The following is a 25,410-nucleotide window of genomic DNA, read 5'->3' as shown; positions in this document are numbered from 1 at the left end:
GAAAGAACAGCAAGAAGGAAGGCTTGGCAGGAATTAGAGACCTTTTGAGTCCTCTAAGGTGGCTGAAATGTAGAGGGTCGGCTGAAGTTTGAATGCTATGTGGGGCCAGGCTTGTAAGAGGGGTTGTTTGCTTGTTTTAACTTTACTTAACACAGTTCTTCATGATTATAACTTTTATAGCCACCAATTCAGCAGCTGAGAGATTGGCTTTTTCATGCCCAGGGTTCTGGTGTCTTGGGCCAGCAGTCTCCCCCTTTCCCCTTTCCCCGGGTTATTGTGGGAGCTGCTCATCTTGAGATGTCACTCTCAAGAGACATCATCTCCCAGACTGGGATTCCAGTCTTCTCACCAGGTAAGATCTTGCTTGTTCATTCATTCAAAAATACCTGTTAAGTGTCTACCAAGTGCCAGGCATGATTTTATAATATATTTATAATATAATATAATATATTTATAATATATTAGTGAAAAAAATGATGAAAATTCTTGTCTTCATAAAGTATAGATTGTTATTTTTCTAACAACTGTTTATTGAACAACTACTAGGCACTTAGAACAGAAAGGTACACAAACCATGATCCTTGCCCTTAATTAGCTCATAGTCTAGTCTAGGAAAGATAGGTAAAAATTAACTACAGTAAAATTCATAAATACCATGATTGGGATATGATTAAAGATTAAAGAGCCATGAGATCATGCAGAAGAAAGCAATTTACTGGGGGATGGGGGAAGTTCAGGGAATGTTTCAGAACGAGTATGATGTTTGATCTGAGTCTTGAAGGTTAAAAGTTATTTAGGCAAAGGAAGAGGTAAGGAAGGCTATTTCAGGCAGAGGGAATGGCATCTACAAAGGCAGTGAAGGGAAAGTAAGCAGAGCCCATTTGAGGAATGACTAACATTTTAATGGGGCTACAAAACAGGTGTTTGTGGCAGTGGACTGAGTTAGATGAAGCTGGGGTAACAAGTGGTAGTTAGATCAGGAGAGACCTGGCATTCTGTGTTCAAGAGTTTAGACTTGAGGGACTTCCCTGGTGGCGCAGTGGTTAAGAATCCTCCTGCCAATGCAGGTGACACGGGTTCGAGCCCTGGTCCGGGAAGATCCTCCATGCCACAGAGCAACTAAGCCCGTGCGCCACAACTACTGAGCCCACGTGCCACAACTGCTGAAGCCCACGCACCTAGAGCGCGTGCTCCACAACAAGAGAAGCCACTGCAGTGAGAAGCCCATGCACTGCAACGAAGAGTAGCCCCCAGGCTCTCCGCAACTAGAGAAAGCCGGCAGCGCAGCAACGAAGACCTGATACAGCCATTAATTAATTAATTAATTAAAAAAAGAGTTTAGACTTGACCCTGAAGGCAGGCAGGAGCTATTGAATGGTCTTATGCAGGGGAAGGACTAGCTATGTGTCTAGGAAGGGCAAGGCTAGAGGTGGTTAGGAAGCTATAGCAAGAGATAATGAGGGAATGAAAGACCTGAAACTAGAGAGTGAGGTTGGATTTGAGATATTTAGTAGGTAGAATTGACAGAAACTGGTGATGGTTAAGAGGAGTGTGCTAAATGGGGGGACTGACCGCAGTGCCCAGATGGATAGGATGCTGTTAATTTATGAGACCAGGAGCCTACTAGAGGGGAATAAAATCCAGGGAGATTGTAGATAAAGGTATCAGGTAGAAAAGTTCTGATGATTCATCCTGTCCCACCTTTAATTCCCACCCTAATTTTCTTTCCTCCCTCACCTTCCCCCTCCCTCCTCCTCCTCCTCCTTCCCTACTTGCTGGCGCTCTCTCCCTCCCTCCCCTCTCCCTTTCCTCTCACTCTCTCTTTTCTATAATTACAGATTCACAGGAAGATACAATGAAATGTATTGGGAAGTCTCATACATCCCAAGCCCACCACATCCCATGCCAGTGTCCCACACAACCACAATACAATATCAAGGCTGAGATATTGACATTAGTATAATCCACAGATTCAGATTTCACTGTTTTTACATGTATTCATTTGTGTGTGTGGTGTGGGTAACCATGTAAGAATTTTACTTTTCATCTTTTTAACAGAGTACTTCACAGAGCAAAAAAATTTAATTTTATAAGGGCCAGTTTATGAAGTTTTCCTTCTATGGATCATGCTTTTCATGTCAAGTCTAAGAGCTCTTAGCCTAGTCCAAGGTCCCCCAAATTTACTACTGTGTTTTTTCTAGAAGTTTCATAGTTTTATGTTTTACATTTAAGTCCATGTTCCACTTTGAGTTAATTTTTGTGCAAGTGTGAAGTTTGGGTCAGGTTTCATTTTTTTTTTTTGCCAATGGATGTCCAGAATCATTTATTGAAAAGGCTGTTCCTCTTCCATTGAATTGATTTTGCTCCTTTGTCAAAAATTAGTCAGACATATTCGTGTGGACTTATTTCTCAGTTCCCTGTTCTGTTCCACTTATCTGTGTGTCTGTCCTTCTGCCAGTACCACTCTGTCTTGATTACTACCTCTGTATCAGTAAGTCTTGACATGGGGAATAGTAATTCCTCCTACTTTATTTTTCTGTTTCAAAATTGCTTTGGATATTCTAGGACCGTGTTCTTTTCAAATAAATTTTAGAGTAAGTTTGCCTATATCTAAAAAGAAACTTGCAGAAATGGACAGGAATTGCATTAAAACTATAGATTAATGTAGGGATAGTTGACATCTTTACTGTATTGAGTCTTCCCGTACATGAACATGGTATGTCTCTCCAGTACTTTCTCCATCAGCACTTTTATAATTTTCATCATACAGCTCCTGACATGTTTTGTTCATTTCAAACATAAGTATTTAATTTTCTCTTGAGCAATTTGAAATCAAATCGTATTGCATTTTTAATTTCGGTTTCCACTTGTTTATTGTCAGTGTATAGAAATGTAATTGGTTTTTATGTGTTAATCTTGTATCACGTGACTTTTCAATGCTCATAAATGAGATTCCTGAACTCATTTATTTGCTTTAGGAGTGTTTTGTGGATTCCTTGGGAATTTCTATGTAGATAGTTATGTCATCTGTGAATAGAGACAGTTTTATTTCTTTTTTTCCAAATTGTATGCCTTTAATTTCTCTTGCGTTATTGTAGTACTAAAATAAGAATGGTGAGTGTGAACACCCTAACCTTGTTTCCAGTCTTAGAGGGAAAACATTCAGTCTTTCACCACTAAATATGATGGTAGCTCTAGGTTTTTTGTAGATGCTCTTTATGAGGCTAAGGAAGTTTTTCCATCTATTCCTGGGGTACTGAATCATGAATCAGTGTTGAACTTTGTCAGATGTTTTTTCTGCATCATTTTATATGATCAAATGATTTTCCTTCTTTAACCTGTTGATATGGTGGATTACGTTGATTGATTTTTAAATATATCATGATATACATTGCATGACCTGGGGTAAATCTCATTTGGTTGTGGTATATTATTTTTATATACATTGTTGGATTTGATTTGCTAAAATTTTGCTGAGGATTTTTGTGTCTAAGTTTATGAGAAATATTGGTCTGTAGTTTTATTTTGTAGTGTTGGTATCAGGGTAGTACTGACCTCATAAAGTGAGTTAGGAAATATTCCTTCTTCTGTATTCTGGAAGAGATTATGTAAACTTTGTGTTAATTCTCTGAATGTTTGGTAAAATTCTCCAGTGAAACTATCTAGGCCTCGAGATTTTTTTTGGTGGGGGGGGAGCTTTTTAATTACAAATTTAATTCCTTTATTAGTTATAGAAATATTCAGGTTTTCTATTTAATTTTGGCTGAGTTCTGGTAGTTTGTGGTTCTTGAGGAATTGGTCCATTTTTTCTAAGTTGTCAAGTTTATGAATGTGAAGTTATTTGTAGTATTCCTTATTATCTCTTTAATGGCTGCAGGGTCTGTTGTAATGTTCCCTGCTTCATCCTTGATCTTGATGAATTGTGTCTTCTCTCTTTATCTTTGTCAGTCTTTATAAAGGTTTATCAGTTTTGTTGATTTTTTTTTTTTTTTTTTTGTGGTACGCCGGCCTCTCACTGTTGTGGCCTCTCCCGTTGCAGAGCACAGGCTCCGGATGCACAGGCTCAGCGGCCATGGCTCACGGGCCTAGCCGCTCCGCGGCATGTGGGATCTTCCCAGACTGGGGCACGAACCCGTGTCCCCTGCATCAGCAGGTGGACTCTCAACCACTGCGCCACCAGGGAAGCCCTTGTTGGTTTCTTTTAAGAATTAGTATTTTGTTTCATTTTCTTTGTTGTTTTTCTGTTTTCAGTTACTTACCTTTCTTTTCCTTTCCAAGTGCTGACCCTTTTTTCTCTTCCATCAGGTTTCATCTCCATCTCCAAGGCCAAGGATTTTTACACCTCAGTCATCACTTGTGATGCCCTTGACACCTTCCCGTCCTAGCCCTTATCAGGGCTCCAGAATGCAGAATACAAGTGACTACAGGCCATCTGGGTTCCAGGAAGCCCAGTCTTTGCCTGTGGTCCCTGGGGTAAGGCCTGGTGAGTGACTGAGTGGAGACCTGTCTAGGCAGAGCACAGAGGAAAACATCTGGCATGGCCAGAATGGATTTGGGAGGCAGTATGTCTATCTAGTGAGAGGAGCTTAGAGTTTGAAGTCTGAATTCTCAGTACTGTCAGTTACTGGCTTTGTACCTGTGGGCAATATACCTAGCCACTTTGTTTCTTTTGAAAATTGAGAGTGGTTGTTATGTTGGTCATTTCAACCCCACAGGATTGTTCTGAGGGTCAAATAAGGAATATAGTTAAAAGTACTTTGTAAATGGTAGATCTCCATACACATGTATTAGTTATTTTTTATTATTATAGTTTTTTTAATTGCTGCTTTATTCCTCTCTGATGTGCTCTGAGTCTCTCCCAAATTGAAATTTGGTGGCAAATGACCTGTTTCTATCCCATTTCAGCTTTATCTCAGCCGCGGCTGTCAGGAGGGCAAAGGGTGCAAGCTCCTAACCCCGTGGGATTCCCTGGAACATGGCCTCTTCCTGGTCCACCCACGGTACCCCCAGACATTCTGCATGCTGGTTCTGCCTCCCTGCCTGAGACTCCTCGAAGGCTCCCTCTGCTTCCTGTGAGAGCACCAGGCCTCAACCCTATGAGCTCCCGGCCGCCAGCCCCTCCTGTCACCTTCTCTGAAGCACACCCTCCAGGAGGGCCAGGTGCTCCATGCGCCGATACCTTCCCAACCACTGGCATCTTGACTCCTCAGCCAGGTCAGTCTTCTCCCATGGCCTCCCTCTCCTCCCCTCCCCACTACCACCTTGGGAGTCTCTTTCCTCAAGCCAATGAACTGGGGTTGGAGAATGTCAACTCAGAGTGTGGCTGGTCTGTGGAGGGAGGTGTGGCAGACTCCAACTAAAATAATTTTCCTGGTCTTCAGACCAAAAATTACAGTGTTTTTGATCATGCCCCTAAAATACCTCTATATTTATACTATTCAGGACCTCAAGATTCCTTGGAAAATGCTCCAGTGCCCAGGGGAAACCTCCAGAGGAAAGAGGTCAACACATCTCCCCCCCACTCAACCCCTTATACATTCACCGATGACCCACACTCTAGTTCCGTACAGAAAGCAGCCTGGTCCTTCCCGTTCTGCTTTCCCCACTCACTCTTCTCCCCTCAGCTCCCTCCTCTTTCCTTCTTATACACATTCACCATCTTCTCACTTCCAGGTTCCCCACGCACTATTCTGTGCCCTCGTTCATTCATAATTTCTGCCACTCCCTCAAAGTAGGGCCGAAGGAGTCTTTCAGCTTAGATTCACGTGCCTTTCTTTTCTCTCTCTTTAGTTGCCAGAGACATTCATGCCCCCAGCACCAATTACTGCTCCAGTTATGTGCCTCACCCCTGAGCCACGAGGGGTCCTTTCCTCACAGCCTGCTGTCCCCAGTGTGAGTCATGCTCCCCCTGGAGCCCCAGGAGAACTTAGCCTGTAGGTGACAGGAATGATGTATTTCCCTCCTCTTGGAAACCTTCTTTTCTTGGGTATAGAAAAGCAGGGAGCACGGTAGATGGCTACATTCCTCAAGTTGGAGGCAGACTCTGGGCTGAAGGAGATGGGGTGGGGGGCAGATACCAAGTGTCTCTACTGCAGACAAGGGAGGATGCCCCTCCTCAGCTCTGCTCTGCTCTAGTGGGAGCAGTGTGACCCCCAAGTCACTGAGGACTAGTCCTGAGGGGAGCCATGAGCAGGACAGCTTGCCTCTCTCTCCTGTGTCCCTGCTCCCTCCTCAGCAACTTCAGCTGCCACCTGCGAAGATGGACGGGAAGGAGCTGCCCCCTGAACATCAGTCCTTGAATATCAGCTTTGAGGCGCTTCTGCAGCGCTGCTCCCTGTCTGCCACTGACATAGTGAGTCTGAACCTTCCCCATGATGCTCCCCTCCTACCCTAGCTGGTCCCAGGACCCCTTAGCTGTAGACCAGTTCCTTGTGTGACTCTTCTTACTGTCCCTGGACATGCTGCCTGTATCTTATACTTGTTTGATGTCCATGTGGAGTTGGGGAGGACTTGTCTGGTCTGGAGGTTATCTCCTTGGCAGCAAGACCAAACAGCACTGAGACTTAGTGCTTGGAAAGGCCGCAGGGAGTACTGCAAGGAGGGTGAGACCAGGAGTGAGGAGACCTGCCATTCATTCCTGGCTGCGTCAGCTTGAGTGAGTCACTTGGCCTCTTCAGGTCTCCTTTTTGTCCTCCGTGAAATGAAAGAGCATTAAGCCATTCTAGCTCTAAGGTACTGTGATTCTTTATGGTTCTGTGTAGTGTTAGGCATAGTAGCTGGAATCAGAATCCATTTCCCTCCCTGCAGAAGACAAAACGGAAGCTGGATGAAGCAGCCCAACGTCTAGAATGTCTATATGAGAAGCTCTGCGAAGAGACAGTAAGTACAGGCAGTGGTGCTCCTCTGCCTCCTGCTCTTCCACCTTCACCCATGGCCAAAGGGTGCCCAGTGTCCCTTCCTATGGGCCTCACCGACCCTGGGTTCCTTACAGAGTATAGACATCTTGCCTGGACTGGGCTCTAGAACTTAAGTCCTCTCTTCTCCCTTCCATGCCTCCAGGGTAGGGGCGGGGTTGGGCTTACTGACTGCGCGCTCTCGCCTCCTGTCCTGGCTGGGCTCCACGAGGTTGCCCAATGTGTGGACGCAGGACGCTTTGAGCGGGGCCTCGCTGTGCGTGCTCAGGTGGTGAGCTGCAGCAGCTTCAGCGAGGCCTCCAGCTTCATGCCTGTCCTGAAGTCCGTCCTCACCATCGCTTATAAGCTACACATCTAGACCAGGCAGCTCCTCTTGCCAGGAGGCCACTTCTACTTTACTTAACTACTTCCTGCAGGAAAGGGGAATTTCGGAACAGATTCCGTTTGTTTTTCCTAGCCCTCTTCCCTTGCTGCCAGGTATATGATGCTGTAGGCTTGGCTCCAAACAGGCAGAGTGCCTGCTCTCCGCCCCTTTATGCGTGGCCCTCTGGGATCTGCTCAGGGCTCTCTCAGCCTGTTCTTCACTTTCCCTAAAACTGTACTCCAACAGGGCCTGGCGCAGTGTGTCTTCTCCCCCAGGGATATTCTAAGTGGCTTCTGAGAGGGTGAGCAGGATCGTTACTTCCAAGTCTACCTCGACTGTACCCATCTTGTGGGTCTTTTGTCTTTCCCCTTCTGTGGGTTATGAGCCTGACTTTACCTTTTCCTTGCCTCTGACTTCATATTTCCAGGTTCATACCTCTCTGAGCCACAGAGGCTGGGGTAGAGTTGACTGCTGTTCACCCTTTGAACAAGTCATACACATGAGGGATGGGTGCTGAGCACAACGAAGAGAAGGAACTCAGACCCTTTTAAGAAGGGACCTCTCAACTGCCAGCATTGTTAAGGGTGGGCTAGGTGAGGTGGAGGGTGGATGGGATACCTTTTGCTGAGAGCTGTCTTAGGCTATGGGATAGGAGCAGAGGGACCACTACCTGTGTGGAGTGGCCCCTGACTCAGCCTGCCTGATCCCTGGCCCAAGGCCTAGACCACTCATTCTGTGATTAGAAGCTCCTATTAGGAATAGGAGCCATATTAATGAAAGAGTCTTCTAGCACTGTTCTTCAAGGCTTGGAGGCCCTCTTCCCACAGCCCCACACTTCTCAGGGCTGCCTTCTCTGGCTGCGCTTTCATGGTTGGACTCTGCATTTGAAGCACTGATGTACTTTATGTGCAATAAAGCTGCTTTAGTTTGGTTTCCTCCCAATTATTATCTCCTCTAGGTCCTATTTTGCTCTTATGTGTCTTCCCAGTCCTTTTTGTTCTTGTTCCCTATACCCTAATAAGGCAGGGGAGAGGCTTGGGGACAGATGGGAAGTCAGGAGAGTTGAAGAAAGAGGTGGCACTGAATTAGGCTCTCCTTGCAGCATTTATGGTCACTCTGCTGTGTGTGTGTGTGTGTGTGTGTGTGTGTGTGTGTGTGTGTGTGTGTCTCCATCCGTGCCTGACATTCAGCTCCAGGGTTTTCCCCACACCACTTCAGGGCTGAGCTCAGCTACACAAAAGGGGCTGGGTGTGAAGCCAGGGGTACGATCTCTAATCCTGTTGTAGATCGCATCATGTCTGCGGGCTAGATGTGTGTGTTTGGGAGGAAAGGATTGTTAGGCAGTATTTGTTTGTAAAGCCACTTGCTCTTCAGATAATACTTGCACTAACTTCTATTGATGAAGCAGTGTGAGCCCCAGCAAAGTCCTTTCCCAAAGTGTCTTTGAAGCCAAGAGCCCATTGAAGGGAAGAAAGGCCGGGAGAGGGGATTAGTTTGTTCAGCAGCTGTGAATTTCAGTGGGAGGTTGATGAACTCTGAAGTCTTTGTTTAAATTAAAGGTGGGGAGAAAAAAGCCGCTGCTGGAGCGAGAGCCTCACTTGGGGCCCTGAACTAACACAAGGAGAAGTCTGAGCTGCGGGGAGCTGTGTACTGACTGCGAAGACTTTTCCCAAACACTTTTCGGGAAAGGTGTTATGAGAAGAGAAGGGGGCGGAGTGGGGGATTAGCATGTGAAATGAAGTTTTCATTGACTCCGTGGGGGTAGAAGGCTATTTTAATGGCATTTTGTTCTCTTATTTTCTCTTCTTGAGCTCTTTAGAGATATTGTTTTGCTAAGGCAGGCTTTCTTCCCCCTTCTTTCCAGTCTGCGGATTGCCTCTATGGGAGCCAACATAAATATTTCTCCTCCAGGAATGCGGGTTAATTAAAAGGAAATGAATGAGTGGAAGCATCCAATCCAGACCCACAATAGGCGAGTGCCCTGGCCTGCCCTTCCCTCCCACCACCACCAGCAAAGCCAGCGCTGAGCACGACCCTGTCTCTGTCTTTGCCCTAACCTGCTGCTGAGGCCAGTTGAGGCTGCGATTCTTTCAAGAAAAGAAAGCCCTGCCTGTGTGTAGGCTCACAGGCTAGGGACAGGAAGGAGACAGTGTTTTGTCCCCTCCACCCAGCGTCCTTGTCACTTCTCAGGACCTCCCTCTGCTTCTGTCCCCTGGCTGAGACAGATGGACTCCTAAAGAGCACACAAGAGGAGGGAAGGGGCCTGGGTTCCAGGACTCACCCCACGGTACCTTACTAGTTGGTGGAACAAGCCACACATCTTTCTCAGCATCAGTTTAAATCTGTAAAACAGAAGGTTTCACTAGCTGACCTCGAAGGTGTCTTCCCAAGCAACCGGTCTGGTTGTCCACATTTATAAAGGGGAACACAGCACTGGTGATTGATTATAAGAGAGAACCTACACTCCATGAATGCAGAAGGTCAGTGTGTTGTTCACCACTGTATTTCCACTCTGGTGTTCATTGAATGAATAAATGAATGAATAGATAACGCAAGAGGGGGGAAAAAGCAATCCAGATCTAAGGTAGCTCAGTATTGTTTTCTTTATAGATGCAAATGAATGTGGTATCAATCATATCCATTTGGGAATACAAAACAACGTATGAAGGAACTTTCTGGCCGCATGACATGTTTCAAGTACTGACCTGGAGTTATCAAATGTGGAGCACAATAGTTCTCCTACTAGTATGCTGAGAGACCTCCTGGAGAATGTCGCTTTCCTTTAGAACATTGTACTTTTATATTTAGCTGCCTTGCCAGATTTTCTTACTGTACACTATCAAGTAATTCTGCCAAGTGAGACAGCCAAGTTAGTACATGCTGCTGCTTCATTAGGGACGAAGGGTGAGTTGGGAGATTCAAGAGGCCCAGATCAAAGCTGAGGGAAGGAGCAAAAGGCCTTTTGCTGATGGAACTGGAAATGAAGCACTAGGAGACCCTGAAGGGAAGCATGTCCCCTGTAAGGAGGGAAGGGGAACCTCTCTCCTCAGTAAGTGTTAGTGGGACCAGAAGATGTGTAGGGATGAGGCCAGGGATTTGAGGTCTGACCTGGCCATTGTGTCAATTTGGAATATGGGAGCCTTTCCACTGTCACTGGTCAGCCTTTAGAGCCTCCACCCATTTTACCCACTTGGAGCCACTCCTCCTCTGTGCTTTCTCCTGTTCTACAAGAAGTGAGATGAAGTTGTCTAGCATTTGAGCAGTTCTGCTCCAGAAGGGCTGCGGGGCTACCTGGTGCCTATGACCCAGGACCAGCCTAGGGGAAGGGGGATGACTGGCAAGCTCCTTGGGCTGCAGAGGGTCTGTCAGGGATTAGTTCTTCCCTTCCCAGAGCCCTATTTCACCAAGTCCCTCTTGTACTACTGCTTTCTGAGAAGAGAACCAGAAGACTCAAGCACAACCAGCAGCAAGGTCTTAGCTACTGAGCGAATGTATTAGTGGAAGATTTATGGGGCTGATTCACTAATCCTTCGCAGATTAACCTCTGTCAGGTCAGGATAACTACTTAGGCCATCAGGGAAGTGAGGCTCACAGGAGGATAGTATCCTGGCAAGGTGGGAGGGAGGAGAGGACCTAGAGGTTATATCTTGTACACCTCTTCCCCATATCCCCAAGAATAAGTTCAATACCTGAAAAAAAGGCACATGTCACAGTGACTGCAATAAATTAAGGTTCAAGGTGCTGAACTTCCTATTAACAGTTTCATTACAGGAAGTTTATGTATTGAAGGAAAGTATCCAATGCCTGAATCCTGCCTGTTTGAGAACCAGGTTAGTGAAAAGGAAGGGTCCCAGCTTCTCCTTCCTCATGACCTGTTTTCAGAGGTGCAAACCAGGGTCTGAATGGGAAATTAGCTTTATTTATCTCAGTCTTGGCTCAGGGGAATAAGATCCTTTGGGGAAAGAGAAGACGTAAAGTTGGTTGCTAGGAGGCTATAGGTTAGGAGCAGGGAGGAGGTTACTTTAAAGGGTAGGAAATGACTGGCAGTCTGCCCTTACATCATTCCTAGATGTCGTGGGTATGTGTCTGGAGCACCTTGGGTGATTGTCTAGGAAGGTCATTGCCCCACTGGCAAAGTCCATTAGAGACATGGTATCACAAGGATGAGTGGCACCCTTGGTGTTCAGCAAGTCAGCATTCTAGGGTTCCCATTTCCTCCATCTTCAACCCCTGCCTCTAGGAACCAACCTCCAAAGACATGCTTTTTCCTGGGTCAGTTTCCTCAGTATCCCTTCAGGGAAGGAAGGAAGGAAAAGGGGGAGAGAAAGAGATTCCTGGGGAGTCCATGCCAGCAGTTAGGGAATCAGAAGCACAGGAGGGCCTCTGCAGAAGGAAGATGAGGCTATGGCAGAGAGCTGGCAGCAGAAAATTGAGGGGGAGGGGGTGGGGATGGGGGGGAAGACGGGTAAAAGAAAAAAGCCGTGTTTTCCCTGGGCCCTGCCTATCTCGGAAGGGCTCTTCCAGTTCCTAAGCTTTCCACAGGCTAGGCCAGGCATTAGGGCAGCTGGGACTGGGAGGAGGAACGCCTATTCTCTTCCTACTCCAAGGAAGATCAATAGCTCAGAATCTCAGAACAGAGGTTTCTCAGACCTAAGTGGTGAGCAGACGATGCAGACAGCGCGAGGAGAGAGCAGAGGAATTGTGGAAACAGGTTGGGAAGTGGCAAGCACAGGAGAGATTGCAGCGTCTCTCTCCCTCTCGGGATCCCTGGCCTTGGTAGTGTGGGGTCCCTATTCCCTAGATTCCTCTACTGCTGGGGTCTCTAAAAGAAGCCAAGGACAAATTGGGAAAGGAGAGTGGGGAAGGGGACCCTTAGGGTTTTCTCCCGGGTTTGTGCGCCGCGCCCCCCCGCGGCCGGTCCGCGCGACTGCAGAAGTACTTGGTGACCCGGCGGCGGCACTGCTCGCAGCGGACCGCGCAGCACCAGTGGAACTTGCAGTTGCAGCTGGACACGGTCTCGGCGCGGCGCTCCTCCACCGCTAGCCCACAGTCCCCGCAGAGCCGACGGCAGCTTCGGCGCTCCCAGCGGCCCAGGGCCCGGCCGCGCCGCAGGCACTCTCTGCCTTCGGTGCCCAGCAGTCCTAGCGTTTTGTTCTCCAGGCAGTAGTCTGGGGAGTCCTCCAGGTGCACCAGCTCCCTCGTGGAGATGGAGCGAAAGGTGTCTGCGATGGCGCCGCGGCCCGCCGCGCTGTTGCCAGCACCCTGCAGCAGGTCCACCTTGAGAGCTGCGTGGTACTTCTCTTTCAGGTGCGCGCCCACCTCTCGGAACTCAGGCAGCTGCAGCCAGCAGGTCTGCGTGGTGCAGCTGCCAGACACGCCGTGGCACTTACACGTGCGTTTCATGGTGCCCTTCACCGCCTGGGAAGAGAGCTAGGAGTGAGCGGGCCAGGGATTAAGCGCCTGGGGAGTGTCACCCTCTGGCGGATTGCGAGGATTCTAGCTAGTCTACGTGCCAGCTGCCTCGATGCCGCATTTTCCCAATCTGATGAATGAATCGAAGAGCCGTCCGCACCTAGGGCTGGTAGTGGATGGAGCCAGCTGCCTGACCCCCGGAGCTGCAGGACTCACCTTGCGGCCAGCCTCGTTGTTGTGCAGGTTCATGGCTGCCCGAGCATCCTGTCCTGTCTCCAGGGCATCGACGAACTGCTTGGATATTGCCTCTCCGAAGCCCACGTTGTCGCTGCAGCCTCCCCACAGCCAGCCTTGGCCCCCTGGAAAAAAGGCAGTGGGAAGAAGGGACGGCCTGGAGCCTCCTGGGCTGCTGGTTCTAAGTGGGTTTGGGGGATCTGAGGTGGGGAAGGGTTCAGGTGGGGCGAGTGCCCTGTCTCCAAATTAGTTTCACCCTAGATTTGTTTTTGCCACCTTTGTGCTCCTACTTCCAGCTTCAGCCAATCCCATGTCCCAGGACATAAGTAGCTGCCAAGTGAGGCAGGTGCCTGCTCACCCCGTTACTATGTTTCTGGCCTTTGGGCAGAGTATGCAGACCTCCGCCAGCAACTGACGTCTGGAAGGGACATGATGGTGCAAAAAAGGTGAGGAAAGCACAGCATTGAGGGGGAGAGAGAAGGGCAATTGAGATAATACAGAACAGCAGTTGGCAGTTGAGCTGCAGGGCAGAGGGTTGGAAAGGATAGTGGAGGTAAACAATGGAAAGGAGACAGGGATAAGCAGCATGGAAGGGCATTCCCCCTATGTTTGAGACAGTAATAGGAATGATTCTGAAGGCAGGGTTCTTCCTTTATCATTATTGTGTTTAAATTAAGGAAACCACCCAGTCAGAGAAGGGTCCCCAGCTACATTTAGCCTGGTTTGTCACTGTAGGGTTTGGGCTCAAACTGGTTCGCCCTGATTTTCCTCAGATTTAGAAGAATACAACTCTTGTTCACCCCACCAAGTACCCACCAAGCTTTTCACTACTTAAGTGAACTTCATTGGGCTGCCCTACCCACTCCCAAGATCACTACTCACCCAGTTGCCCATTGCGGGAGTCATCACAGCCACAGTTGTCAAAATCCCCAAGGCTGCAGTTCCTAGTCAGAGTGTACATAACCCCAGCAGAACTGATAGCATGTACAAATGCTGTCTCCCGATTAGCTGACAGGAACCAAAAATGAGTGAGTTAGAGGGAGGAGTTACAGCCCAAAGACATACCTTTAATACCATCATTACACCCGCCTCTCCCTGCTCCATTCTATTTCCCCACCTTTATAATGTACCTTACTCTCTTCCAGGGTCTGCTCTAGCCCTGGTCTCAGCCCTGCTCTTCTTCCTTCCCATCTTTTCAGGTCACACATTTTATGACTGAGTGGCTAGATTATTTGATATGGGTGAGATTTAGGTGGGAACGAGCCCAAGAAAGAAATGGGGGAGAATCTGAATGTCAGGTTGTAAAGAACCCATCCCCACTTCCTCCTGGAACATTGAAGTCTGAGAGGCAGGTGCTAGCTAGTCCTGAAAAGAACCACTGATTGGCAGCTCTTTCACTTCCTTGCATGGCTGCTTTTTATCTTCTCCATGGGAATCTGGGCTCCAAGTCAGTTCCCACTTGCCCTGTACCTCTCTGCTAAGCCTGCTGAAGGAAGGGGCTAAGAGGCATGAAGATTTATGACCCCTACCTACCTTATTTATATTTTGAGGAAGCCTTTAGCCAGCCGGGAGACTGAGGGTGGTATAGGATTTGGGGTGAGGCAAGGTCCATTTGTTGAGCAGTGAGGGTGTTGGGGAAGAAAGAAAAAAGCTCTATAGGTAGGAAAGAGGAGCTGGAGAAGGAACAGAGAAGATGCTGGAGAGGGAGATGACCTGAGAGCAGAGACCAGCTGAGGAACAAGGGTGTAGAAGAGGCAGGGGGCCATCCCTGGAGAGTGGGGCTCTAACCTGTGGCCAGGGGGTCCAGGGAGCTGTGGCCGAGGCTTTCCTTACCACTGCGAAGGCCGCCATGGCTGGACAGCTGCAGGGCTCTCTCAGGGCAGTTCCAGCGGTCCCAGGCAAACTGGTATTTGCATTCTTCAATTCCACTCTGGGCACCAGCTGCCACGCTGCTGGAGTAGATCAAGTAAGCCTGCAGGGACACAGGGGTCAAACTTCAGACTCACAGCAACTGAACTTGGGAGGCATTTGCCCTAAAGTGGCCAAGCATCTCTTTTCCTGTGCACTCCTATCCCTCCAAAATAATGACAGAGTAAGCACTTTAAATATGCTTTTAACATCACAAATAACATCACAAATAAACTTAAGTAGAAACCTAAGCCTCAGAGAGGTGATGTAAAACATTTTGCCCAAGGTCCCACCACTAGCAAATGTCTGAAGTAGGAATGAAAATCAGTTTCATTAGACTCTAGACCTCACTGCCTCTATTCATTATACTATTCTGTCACTCCAGAATGAACCTCAATTACATAATTCATGAATTTTCAGCCATTTTCATCCTACTGCTAGCTTAGAAGAGAACATTTTGTAAGCTGGAAATGTCCTTAGAGATCATGTAGTACAATGCCAGCACTTGAAAGGTGGAAGACAGCCTCGCACCCTGCGCTGAGAAGGATGGGTGACTGTAGCCTGACACTGAGAAAGAAAACTTTTCTGGCTCTGGAAATTCTGGTCATAAATTCAGAGTCAGTATTCCTGAGTTCTTGTCCTGGCTCTGACACTAGTTTGCTGTGCGGTTTGGGGTGTGTCTGTAACCATTTCTGTGCCACAGTTTTTCTGCCTATAATATATACAGCATAATAAAAGATATAATAAAAGATATTGATATGTGTAGTCTTCAGTCAAGAAGCTGAGTGAAATCCAAATAAATCGAAGGAATTTTTTTTCTTACCTTTGGACCAGTCATCAGGAAATTGTTCACTGACCTGGAAGAGAGAAAAACCACAGAACATAACAGAGATACACCAATTCACTTCTGCTGCCAAGAGTTGTGAGAATTACTTCAGCAAACATGCAGGCACACCTCAGAGATATTACTGGTTTGGTTTCAGACCACTGCAGTAAAGTGAATATCACAATAAAGCCAGTCACGTGAATGTTTTGGTTTCCCAGTGCATATAAAAGTTATGTTTACACTATACTGTAGTCTGTTAAGTATGCAATAGCATCATGTCTAAAAAAATACAATGTAAGTGCCTTAATTAAAAAATACTTTATTATTAAAAGTGTTAATCGTCACCTGAGCCTTCAGCGAGTCGTAATCTCTTTGCTGACAGAGGGTTTTGCATCGATGTTATGCTGCTGACTGACCAGGGAGGTGGTTGCTGAAGGTTGGGGTGGCTGTGGCGATTTCTTAAACTAAGAGTAAATTTTGCCGAATTGATTGGCTCTTCCTTTCATGAATGATTCCTCTGTAGTAGGCAATGCTGTTTGATAGCATTTTGCCCACAGTAGAACTTCCTTCAAAACTGGAGCCGATCCTCTCAAACAGTGCCACTGCTTTATCAACTAATTTATGTAATAGTCTAAGTCCTTTGTTGTCATATCAACAATACTTACAGCCTCTTTACTATGGGTAGATTTCATCTCAAGCAACCACTTTCTTTGCTCATCCATAAGAAGCAACTTCTCATCCATTCAAGTTTTATCATGAGATTGCAGCAATTCAGTCACATCTTCAGGCTCCACTTCTAATGCTAGTTCTCTTGCTCTTTCTACCACATCTGCAGTTACTTCCTCCACTGAAGTCTTGAACTCTACAAAGTCATCCATGAAGATTGGAATCAAGTTCTTCCAAACCACTGTTAATGTTGATCTTTTGACCTCTTCCCATGAATCATGAATGTTCTTAATAATCTAGAATGGTGAGTCCTTTTCGGAAGGTTCTCAATTAACTTTGCACAGATCCATCAGAGGAATCTATCTATGGCAACTATAGCCTTATAAGATGTATTTCTTAAATAATAAGACTTGAAAGTGAAAATTACTCCTTGATTTATGGGCTGCAGAATGGATGTTGTGTTAGCAGACATGAAAACAACATTAATCTCACTGAACATCTCCATCAGAGCTCTCAGGTAACCAGGTGCATTGTCAATGAGCAGTCATATTTTGAAAGGAATCTTTTTTTTTACCTGAGCAGTAGGTCTCAACAGTGGGCTTAAAATATTCAGTAAACCACGTTGTAAACAGATGTGCTGTCATACGGGCTTTGTTATTCCATTTATAGAGCACAGGCAGAGGAGACTTAGCATAATTCTTAAGGGCCCTAGGATTTTCAAAATGGTAAATGAACATTTGCTCCAATCTAAAGTCACTAGCTGACTTAGTCCCTAAAAGAGAGTCAGCCTGTCCTTTGAAGCTTTGAAGCCAGGCATTGACTTCTCCTCTCTAGGTATGAAAGTCCTAGATGGCATCTTCTTCCAGTAGAAGGCTGTTTCATCTACATTGAAAATCTGTTGTTTAGTTTCGCCTCCTTCATTAATTATCTTGGCTAGATCTGGAATCTGGATAACTTGCTGCAGCTTTTATATCAGCATTTGCTGTTTCCCCTTGCATTTTTATGTTATGGAGATGGCTTCTTTCCTTAAGCCTCATGAACCAACCTCTGCTAGCTTCAAACTTTTATTCTGCAGCTTTCTCACCTCTCTCAGCCTTCATAGAATTGAAGAGAGTTAGGGCCTTGCTCTGGGTTAGGCTTTGGCTTAAGGGAACGTTGTGGTTGGTTTGATTTTCTATCCAGACCACTAAAACTTTCTCCGTATCAGCAATAAGGCTGTTTCACTTATCATTCTTGTGTTCACTGGAGTAGCACTTTAAATTTCCTTCAAGAACTTTTCCTTTGCATTCACAATGCAGCTAACTGTTTGGGGAAGAGGGCTAGCTTCCGGCCTGTCTTGGCTTTTGACATGCTTTCCTCACTAAGCTTAATAATTTCTTGCTTTTGATTGAAAGTAAGTGACCCTTGTTTTCATTTGAACACTTAGAGATCATGATGGGGTTATTAATTGGCCTAATTCCAATATTGTTGTGTCTCAGAGAATAGGGAGGCCCAAGGAGAGGGAGAGAGATGGGAATGGCTGGTGGGTGGAGCAGTCAGAACCCCCACATTTATTAAGTTTGCCATCTTATATGGGCATTGTTTGTGGTGCCCCCAAATAATTACAATAGTAACATCAATTTTTTTTTTGGCCGCGCTGCACAGCTTGCAGGATATTAGGTCCCCGACCAGGGATTGAACCCAGGCCCATGGCATTGAAAGCAATGAGTCCTAGTCACTGGACCGCTAGGGAATTCCCACATCAAAGATCACCATGACAAATATAAAAGTAATGAAAAAGTTTGAAATATTGCAAGAATTACCAAAATGTGACACAGAAACACTAAGTGAGCAACTGCAGTTGGAAAAATGGCACCAATAGATTTGCTCAATCCAGGGTTGTCATAAACCTTCAATTTGTAAAAAATACAAGATCTGTGAAGCACAATAAAGCAAGTCTGTAATTGAGAGGAAGAAAGGGAAAATGGTTTTTCCAAGGAAAAATTTTGCATAAGGAATCTACTTAATTTAGTTTTAAAAAAAAAAGAACATGTACAAAAGGAGCTAGTATTATGCTTTGCTTGGATTTTTAAAACTTCAAATACCAAAAATGTTGGGAGTAATATTTGATCGTTATTTTGCCATGGAGTGGGAAGAGAGCTAGCGTTAACTTGCTGCTGTCTACCAGACACTCTACTCTCAGTATTTTACATGTTGATGTTGTTAAATCCTTACTATCTTGGGCATTGTTATCCCTAGTTTTCAAATAGGGAATCTGAGACTCAAAAAAGTTAAATATATTGTTCAAGCTCACCCAGTTAATTAGTGATTGAAGTAAGATCTGAATCCAGGTCCATCTGACTCCACAGGACTCTGAGAAGGATAGTTCTCTAATCAGAAAGAGGTAAACAGTGGAATAACTTTCTAGGGATTGAGTCATAATTAAATTCGAAAAATAAATAATCTGATTCTGGAAAATAGTTTGGCTGTTCCTTTCAAAACTAAAAATGGACTTGCCACACTACTTAGCAGTTCCACTGTTGGGCATTTATCCCAGAGAAATGAAGACTTATTTTTACTCAGGACCTTGTATTCAGATGCTCATAGCAACTTTATTCAGAAAAACCAAAAATTGGAAACTACCCAGATGTCCTTCAAAGGGTGACTGGTTAAAAAAACTGTGGTACATCCATACCATGGAGTGCTACTCAGCAACAAAAAGGTATGAACTGTTGATACACACAAAAACTTGGACGAACCTTAAGGAAATTAAACTGAGTGATCAAAGCCAATCTCAAAAGGATACATACTGCATGATTTCATTTATGTAGCAATGGTTAAACATGTAATTATGGAGCTAAAGACTAGACTAATGGTTACCAGGGGTTAGGGATAGGGGATGGATACCACTATAAAGTGATAACACCAGACAGTCTTGCGCTTATGGTAAATTGTCTTGATTGTGGTATGGTTTTGCAAAGCTATACATGTGGCAAAATTGCATCGAGCTATACACATACATACATATATACATACACACACAAATAAGTGTATGTGAAACTGGTTGAAGTCTGAATAAGCTTCATGGATATTGTACTATAGCTGTAAGATGTTAACACTGGGGGAGGCTGGGGAAAGGGTGTGTGGGACTTCCCTGCATGTTTCTTTGCAACCTTCTGCAAATCTATAATTATACAAAAATTTAAAATATACATACAGGGGCTTCCCTGGTGGCGCAGCGGTTGAGAGTCCGCCTGCCAATGCAGGGGACACGGGTTCGTGCCCCGGTCCGGGAAGATCCCACATGCCGCGGAGCGGCTAGACCCGTGAGCCATGGCCGCTGAGCCTGCGCGTCCGGAGCCTGTGCTCCGCAATGGGAGAGGCCACAAAAGTGAGAGGCCCGCGTACCGAAAAAAAGAAAGAAAAAAAATATATATATATATACACACACATACATACATACATAATCTAGAGTGCCAGAGATTTGGCAAATGGACTTCAGCATAGGCATTTGAAAATTAATCCAAATATATTACCTATTATCTTTCTTTTTCCATTATAATGGGAGAAAGTAACATGGGAATCGTTATGTATTATTCCATGAAAGTTGGTGTAACCTGCATTTCCAAAGGCCAGTAAGATGCTGGCCATCACAGAAAGTGGGTTGGAAATGAAAAAGGCTAAGAAAGTTCAGTTTCTCATCAGAGGCCAAAATAGCTTGACTGGCATCATACAGAACACACACAACACCTAAAATACAGGTAGTTTTTGACAAACAGTATCAATAAACTGAGATGCTGCCATATGAGAGAAGATGGAAAAGGTTCAGAAAGGAATATAACAGACTTTTAGAAAATCATAAAAGACTACAGAGTCTAGCAAAACCAACGCCTACTTTTTAATGCTTGGCAAGCAAAATTAAAGAAGCAGTAAATAAAAAGAAGCAGTACTCTCTTGGGGACAGTAGTACCAGCAAAGCATAAAAATAAACTCAAAATGATGTGAATGAACTCATAATTGTCAAAGCCAGTATGGGTTTGGAGATAAATTTCTGATCCTTAAAGACTAGTGTCAGACAAGTCAGCCAGTTCCTGTGCCTCAGATAAAGAAGCCTGAGCTTTCTGTGTCTCAGAGCGGCAATCTTTATGTGAGGGATAACTTTTGAAGACTTTTATACGTTACCAGGCCAGACAGAGGCTAGTTCCCATTCCACAAGACAGACAGACAGTATCAGGAAAGAAAACAAAGCAACAAAATGAAGACTGGGTGGCAGCCAAAGGAGAAAGCTTAACGGTGAGCCTGGGTCAAGAGACTTCCTTTGAGAGGACACTGAGTTGAAGTCACAGAGAGTGATGAGCAGAGATGCTAGAAGATTCTTCTTTCCTCGAAGATCCTACAGTATGTAGAGATTTGTATGATATGCTGGTATAGCCTAGTTGATTAATCAATCAGATGTAATTGAGCACTTGCCATATGACACAACTGTAGGCCTTATTTGGACAATATTCCCGTAAGTTGACTTGGGTTGTTAACCCCCGAGGTATTTGCAGATATATTTGAACCACATGGCAGGGGTTACTTGTATCCAGTATGAAGAAAAGACTCCAGTATGTCCTTGCGCTCCGCACCAAAGGAGGAGGGTCTTGTCCTTGATTAATGAGATGATGGCAAGGTGTCCTTTTGAGGAGTAAAATAGAATATGGATTACAGAAAGCATGGTGAGTGTGTAATGTGAGGAGAGCAAAAGAGGAAAGAATTTAAGCGTTTGTATGGGTGCCACCTAGGGACAGTAATATGATTAAAGGAAAGATGCTAACAAACAGTGGAAGACAGAGACAGCTTTACAGAACATGGTCCAAGCAGCATACTACTAGACGAAGGTGCAAGCTTCCCATTCCCTATACGTACAATTGCTGATGACACTGCACAGGTTGGGTGTCAGTCAAAGGGTTTGTGTCTTTCTGGACCCTCCCAACTCTTCTCAGACCTTTTGTTAAACTCCAGACTTGCATATCCAACTATATTCCTTTTTTCTAAAGAACTAGGGTTTGAGTCCTAATTTTTTTTTTTTTTGGCCATGCTGCACCGCACGGCTTGCAGGATCTCAGTTCCCTGAGCAGGGACTGAACCAGGGTCCCCTGCAGTGGAAGCATGGGGTCCTAACCACTGGACCACCAGGGAATTCCCCCAACTGTATTCTTGACATCTCCACTTCAATCTTTAATAGGCAGCTCAAACTTAACACATCCAAAACTGAACTCTTGATCTTCGCTGCCACCATTTCAAACCTGCTCCTCCCATTGTCTTCCCTATCTAAGGAATGGACAGTTCTTTCTTCCATTGGCCGGACAAAAATCTTGGAGTCATCTTTGACCTTTCTTTCTCTCACATCCTGTAGTCAGTCTGTCATCAACTCCTGCCAGCTCCAGATCAAATTATATCCAGACTCTAACAGATTCCCAATACCTTCACTGCTGTCACCCTGGTCCAAGCTGTCATTATCTCATGCCTAGATTATCATTAAGGCCTGCAAACTGATCCCCTTGCTTCCACCCTTATTCTCCCATAATCTATGCTCAAAAATGATTGGTCCCTTTAAAAAGTGATCCACTTAAACTATAAATCAAATTTTGCCACTCTCTGCTCAAAATCCTCCAGTGGTTTTTTATCTCACATAGAGTGATAGCCAAATTCTTATTGTGGTTTATAAGATCCTATACAATCTGACACCCAGTTAGGCCTCTGGCCTAATCTCCTACTACTCTCCCCTCACTTACTCTGCTCCAGCCACACTGGTCCCCTTGTTGTTCCTCCAACACACCAGGCACTCTCCAGCCTCTGCACTTGCTGTCTTTTCTGCCTGGAATGCTTTTTACTCAGATAGCCACACAGCTTGTTACTTCACCTGCACTGGCCTTTTAATCAAATGTGTCATTCTCTCTGAGGTTTTCCTGGATCATCTATTTAAAAATTCCCCCACCCCTTTCTCTGCTCCATTTTTCTCCACAGCACTTTTCATCATCTGAACACTAGGTTTTACATCTTTATTTGTATATTCTCCTTCCACTAGACTGTAAAGCTTCATTAGGCAGGGTTTTTTTTTTTTGGTCTGTTTTGTTCACCAAGTATTATCAGTGCCTTGAACAGTGCCTGAGGATAGTAAGCATTTAATAAGTATTTGTTGAATGAAAGAACAAAGGAACTCACATTTAGGGGTAGGAGCAGGAAGAAGTATCATCTGAGGAAACTCAGAAGAAACAGCAATCTAGAGAGATGGGGGAAAGGAGAGAATCCTTCATTCGTGCCCAAGGTCTTACCACCATGATTATGCAATATCTCCCAAATCTTTACCTCCAACCCTGACTTCCATCTTGAGATCCAGAGCTGCATTTCCAAATGAATGCTAGACTTCTCTCCTGGGAATGTATCAAATTGTGAGGACAGTATGTTTATTTTTTTAAATTTTAACTATTTAATATTAAAACACACTTTTCAAATAACTCCAATGCCTATTCCAAAATATTAACAATGATAATATGATATGAACACTTATGGGATATGGTTAAAACTTGCATTTTTTCTTACAAGGGAAGCACACAGCTATTAGAAAGCACTCTCAATAACAGTATAATCCTCAAAGGTTGGGGTGGGGTGGGCAATTGGTGCAAGAGACAAGAAAATAGTAGATTATCTGTGAAAAAGTCTTCCTGGAGATTGTACTTAGCCTCCCTCCCCACTCTCATGCTGGTTGAAAATCACTGTTATATTGAGAGAAAAACTCTCCTTTTTTTTTAAGAATTAAAAAAAATTTACTGTGTGTTCTTTTGAAATCAGCACAGTGAACCTAAGAAAAATAGGTAACGTAATCAAAAAGGTAAAAGCAAAAGTTAAAGAATTAGAAGACAGAAAAACAGTAGTTTTATAGAGCTGTCTTTGAAAGATAATAAAACAGCAAATCTCTAGCTAGAGTCACCAAGAAAAAGAGAAACACAAATACATACAATTAAGTTGATTCATGCAAAGAAAATACTATAAAAGGTTTCAAGGGACTTCCCTGGTGGTGCAGAGGTTACGAATCTGCCTGCCAGTGCAGGGGACACAGGTTCGAGCCCTGGTCTGGGAAGATCCCACATGCCACGGAGCAACTAAGCCCGTGCACCACAACTACTGAGCCTGCATGCCACAACTACTGAAGCCTGTGTGCCTAGAGCCCATGCTCCACAACAAGAGAAGCCCCCGCAATGAGAAGCCCGTGCACTGCAACCAAGAGTAGCTCCCGCTCGCCACAACTAGAGAAAGCCTGCACGCAGCAATGAAGACCCAATGCAGCCAAAAATAAATAAATAAATATATTAAGAAGAAAATAGATTTCAATATATCCTTCTATTTTCTTTAAAAAATTTTAAAACTACAGATGATTTTCTAGGAAACTATTACTAAATTTGCCTTATTATGAGGCAGAAAACCTGAGAGAGGAAGTTCTAGAGCCAGAGGGTCGGTGTCCCAGCTCTGCCACTACTAGCTATGTGACCCTGGGAAGAGACTAGTCTGTGCTCAGTCACCTCAACCATAACTAATGTGGGGATGGTGTGGTAACCTCAGAGGGTTGTTGAGAGGGTCAGATGAGGTAATACTTGTATAGGACAAATGACAAACTGGGGGAAATGCTTACAATATATGACACATGAAGAACTCTTACATATTAATAAGAACAAAACAAACACAGAACTTTAAAAAAAAATAAAGGACACAACACAAATCCCAAAAGAAGTAAAAATGGCCAGTAAACAATGGAGGAGAGTGTGTTTAAAAGTTAACTCATCTTCCCTGCCAAACTAGCCACTTCTCCTGACTTTACTAGTTTTTTTTCCCCAGTCTCTCTCAATCCATTCTCAACATCCAATCAGTTATTACAACCTGTGTGTATTTTACCTTTTTTTTTTTTTTTTTTTTTGCGGTACGTGGGCCTCTCACTGCTGTGGCCTCTCCCGTTGCGGAGCACAGGCTGCAGACGTGCAGGCTCAGCGGCCATGGCTCACGGACCCAGCCGCTCCGTGGCATGTGGGATCTTCCCGGACCAGGGCACGAACCCATGTCCCCTGCATCAGCAGGCGGACTCTCAACCACTGCACCACCAGGGAAGCCCTATTTTACCTTTATAATATTTTTCACATACCAGTTCCCTCTTTTCTTTCTCGCTACCTCGGTGACTCTCATTGTCGCAGCCTTAGTTGTGGCCTCCGACCTAGACCACTGTAGAAGCTCAGCTAATAAGACTTCTCTACATAACATTTTTTATCCCATTTAATTCAATGTAGAGTCTGTAGCTAGATCAATCTTCTGAAAGCCTGATTCCGATGTCATCCTACTCAAGAATCTTTTGTAGTTCTCCAACTCTGGACACTCAAGGCCCTCCATAATCTGACCCTACATACCTTTCCAACCTCATTTCCCATTAAATAACCCTACTTCTCCAGTGCTCTAGTCAAGCTGAACCAGTTGCTATTCGTGGAATCCATGCATTCATGCCTCTATACCTTTGCTCATGCTGTTCTGTTAAATCTTACCTATTCTTAGTATTTTCAACCAATAGTGCTGAGACAACTGGATATCCACATACAAAAGAATGAGGTTGGATCTCTACCTCACACCATATAAAAATTAACTAAAAATGGATCATAGACCTAAATGTAAGAGCTAAAACTATAAAACTCTTAGAAGAAAATACAGGTGTAATTTTTCATGACCTGGAGTCAGGCAATATTTTTTTAGATATACCAAAAGTACACATAACCAAAGAAAACAGATAAATTGGACTGAATCAAAATTAAAATCTTTTATGCTTCAAAAGACACAGTCAGGAAAGTAAAACGACAACCCACAGAATGGGAGAAAATGTTTACAAGTCATATATCTGGTTAGACACTTGTATCCAGAACATATAAAGAGCACTTACAACTAAAGAGTAAAAAGGCAAATAACCCAATTTGAAAACAGACAAAGGATCTGGATAGACATTTCTCCAAAGAAGATATACAAATGGCCACTAAGTACATCATAAGATGCTCAACATTGTTAGTCATCATGGAAATACAAATAAAAAACAC

The 25,410-nt window shown here is 44.7% G+C and overlaps 2 protein-coding genes across 2 annotated transcripts in view; one reads left to right on the top strand and one right to left on the bottom strand.

Moving 5' to 3' along the window:
• SEC31B (SEC31 homolog B, COPII coat complex component) overlaps positions 1-9,034 on the top strand; it is a 28,179-nt gene extending 19,145 nt beyond the window's left edge. The window contains 9 exon segments of the mRNA XM_029244815.1: positions 181-300; positions 302-352; positions 4,306-4,483; positions 4,906-5,214; positions 5,443-5,501; positions 5,791-5,937; positions 6,236-6,352; positions 6,808-6,874; positions 7,088-9,034. Coding sequence (XP_029100648.1) covers positions 181-300; positions 302-352; positions 4,306-4,483; positions 4,906-5,214; positions 5,443-5,501; positions 5,791-5,937; positions 6,236-6,352; positions 6,808-6,874; positions 7,088-7,272 — 1,233 coding nt within the window. The 3' untranslated portion in view covers positions 7,273-9,034.
• A 2,721-nt stretch (positions 9,035-11,755) lies between these two features.
• WNT8B (Wnt family member 8B) lies at positions 11,756-24,520 on the bottom strand. The gene is made up of 6 exons (XM_029244814.1): positions 24,480-24,520; positions 15,656-15,689; positions 14,758-14,896; positions 13,807-13,932; positions 12,907-13,049; positions 11,756-12,696 (listed from the first exon to the last, which is right to left on the bottom strand). The coding sequence occupies exons 1-6, from the start codon at positions 24,518-24,520 to the stop codon at positions 12,151-12,153; spliced, it is 1,029 nt and encodes a 342-aa protein (XP_029100647.1). The 3' UTR covers positions 11,756-12,150.
• Positions 24,521-25,410: the final 890 nt, after the last annotated feature.

Source organism: Monodon monoceros, unplaced genomic scaffold, assembly GCF_005190385.1.
Source record: "Monodon monoceros isolate NGI ecotype Baffin Bay Population unplaced genomic scaffold, NGI_Narwhal_1 Super_Scaffold_4, whole genome shotgun sequence".
In the NCBI taxonomy this organism is placed as follows: domain Eukaryota; kingdom Metazoa; phylum Chordata; class Mammalia; order Artiodactyla; family Monodontidae; genus Monodon; species Monodon monoceros.
The sequence above is the reverse complement of the archived record's forward strand: the minus strand, read 5'-3'. Positions and strand labels throughout refer to the sequence as shown.

What these genes read in the sequence shown, in the direction of transcription:
- WNT8B (XM_029244814.1), bottom strand. Translation starts at nt 24,520, where the DNA reads ATGAGAGTCACCGAGGTAGCGAGAAAGAAAAGAGGGAACTG. An exon ending in TCCTGATGACTGGTCCAAAG is followed by an intron (nt 14,897 to 15,655) that starts GTAAGAAAAAAA and finishes GTGTCCCTGCAG; the next exon opens with GCTTACTTGATCTACTCCAG. An exon ending in CTCCCGCAATGGGCAACTGG is followed by an intron (nt 13,050 to 13,806) that starts GTGAGTAGTGAT and finishes CCTTTTTTCCAG; the next exon opens with GGGGCCAAGGCTGGCTGTGG.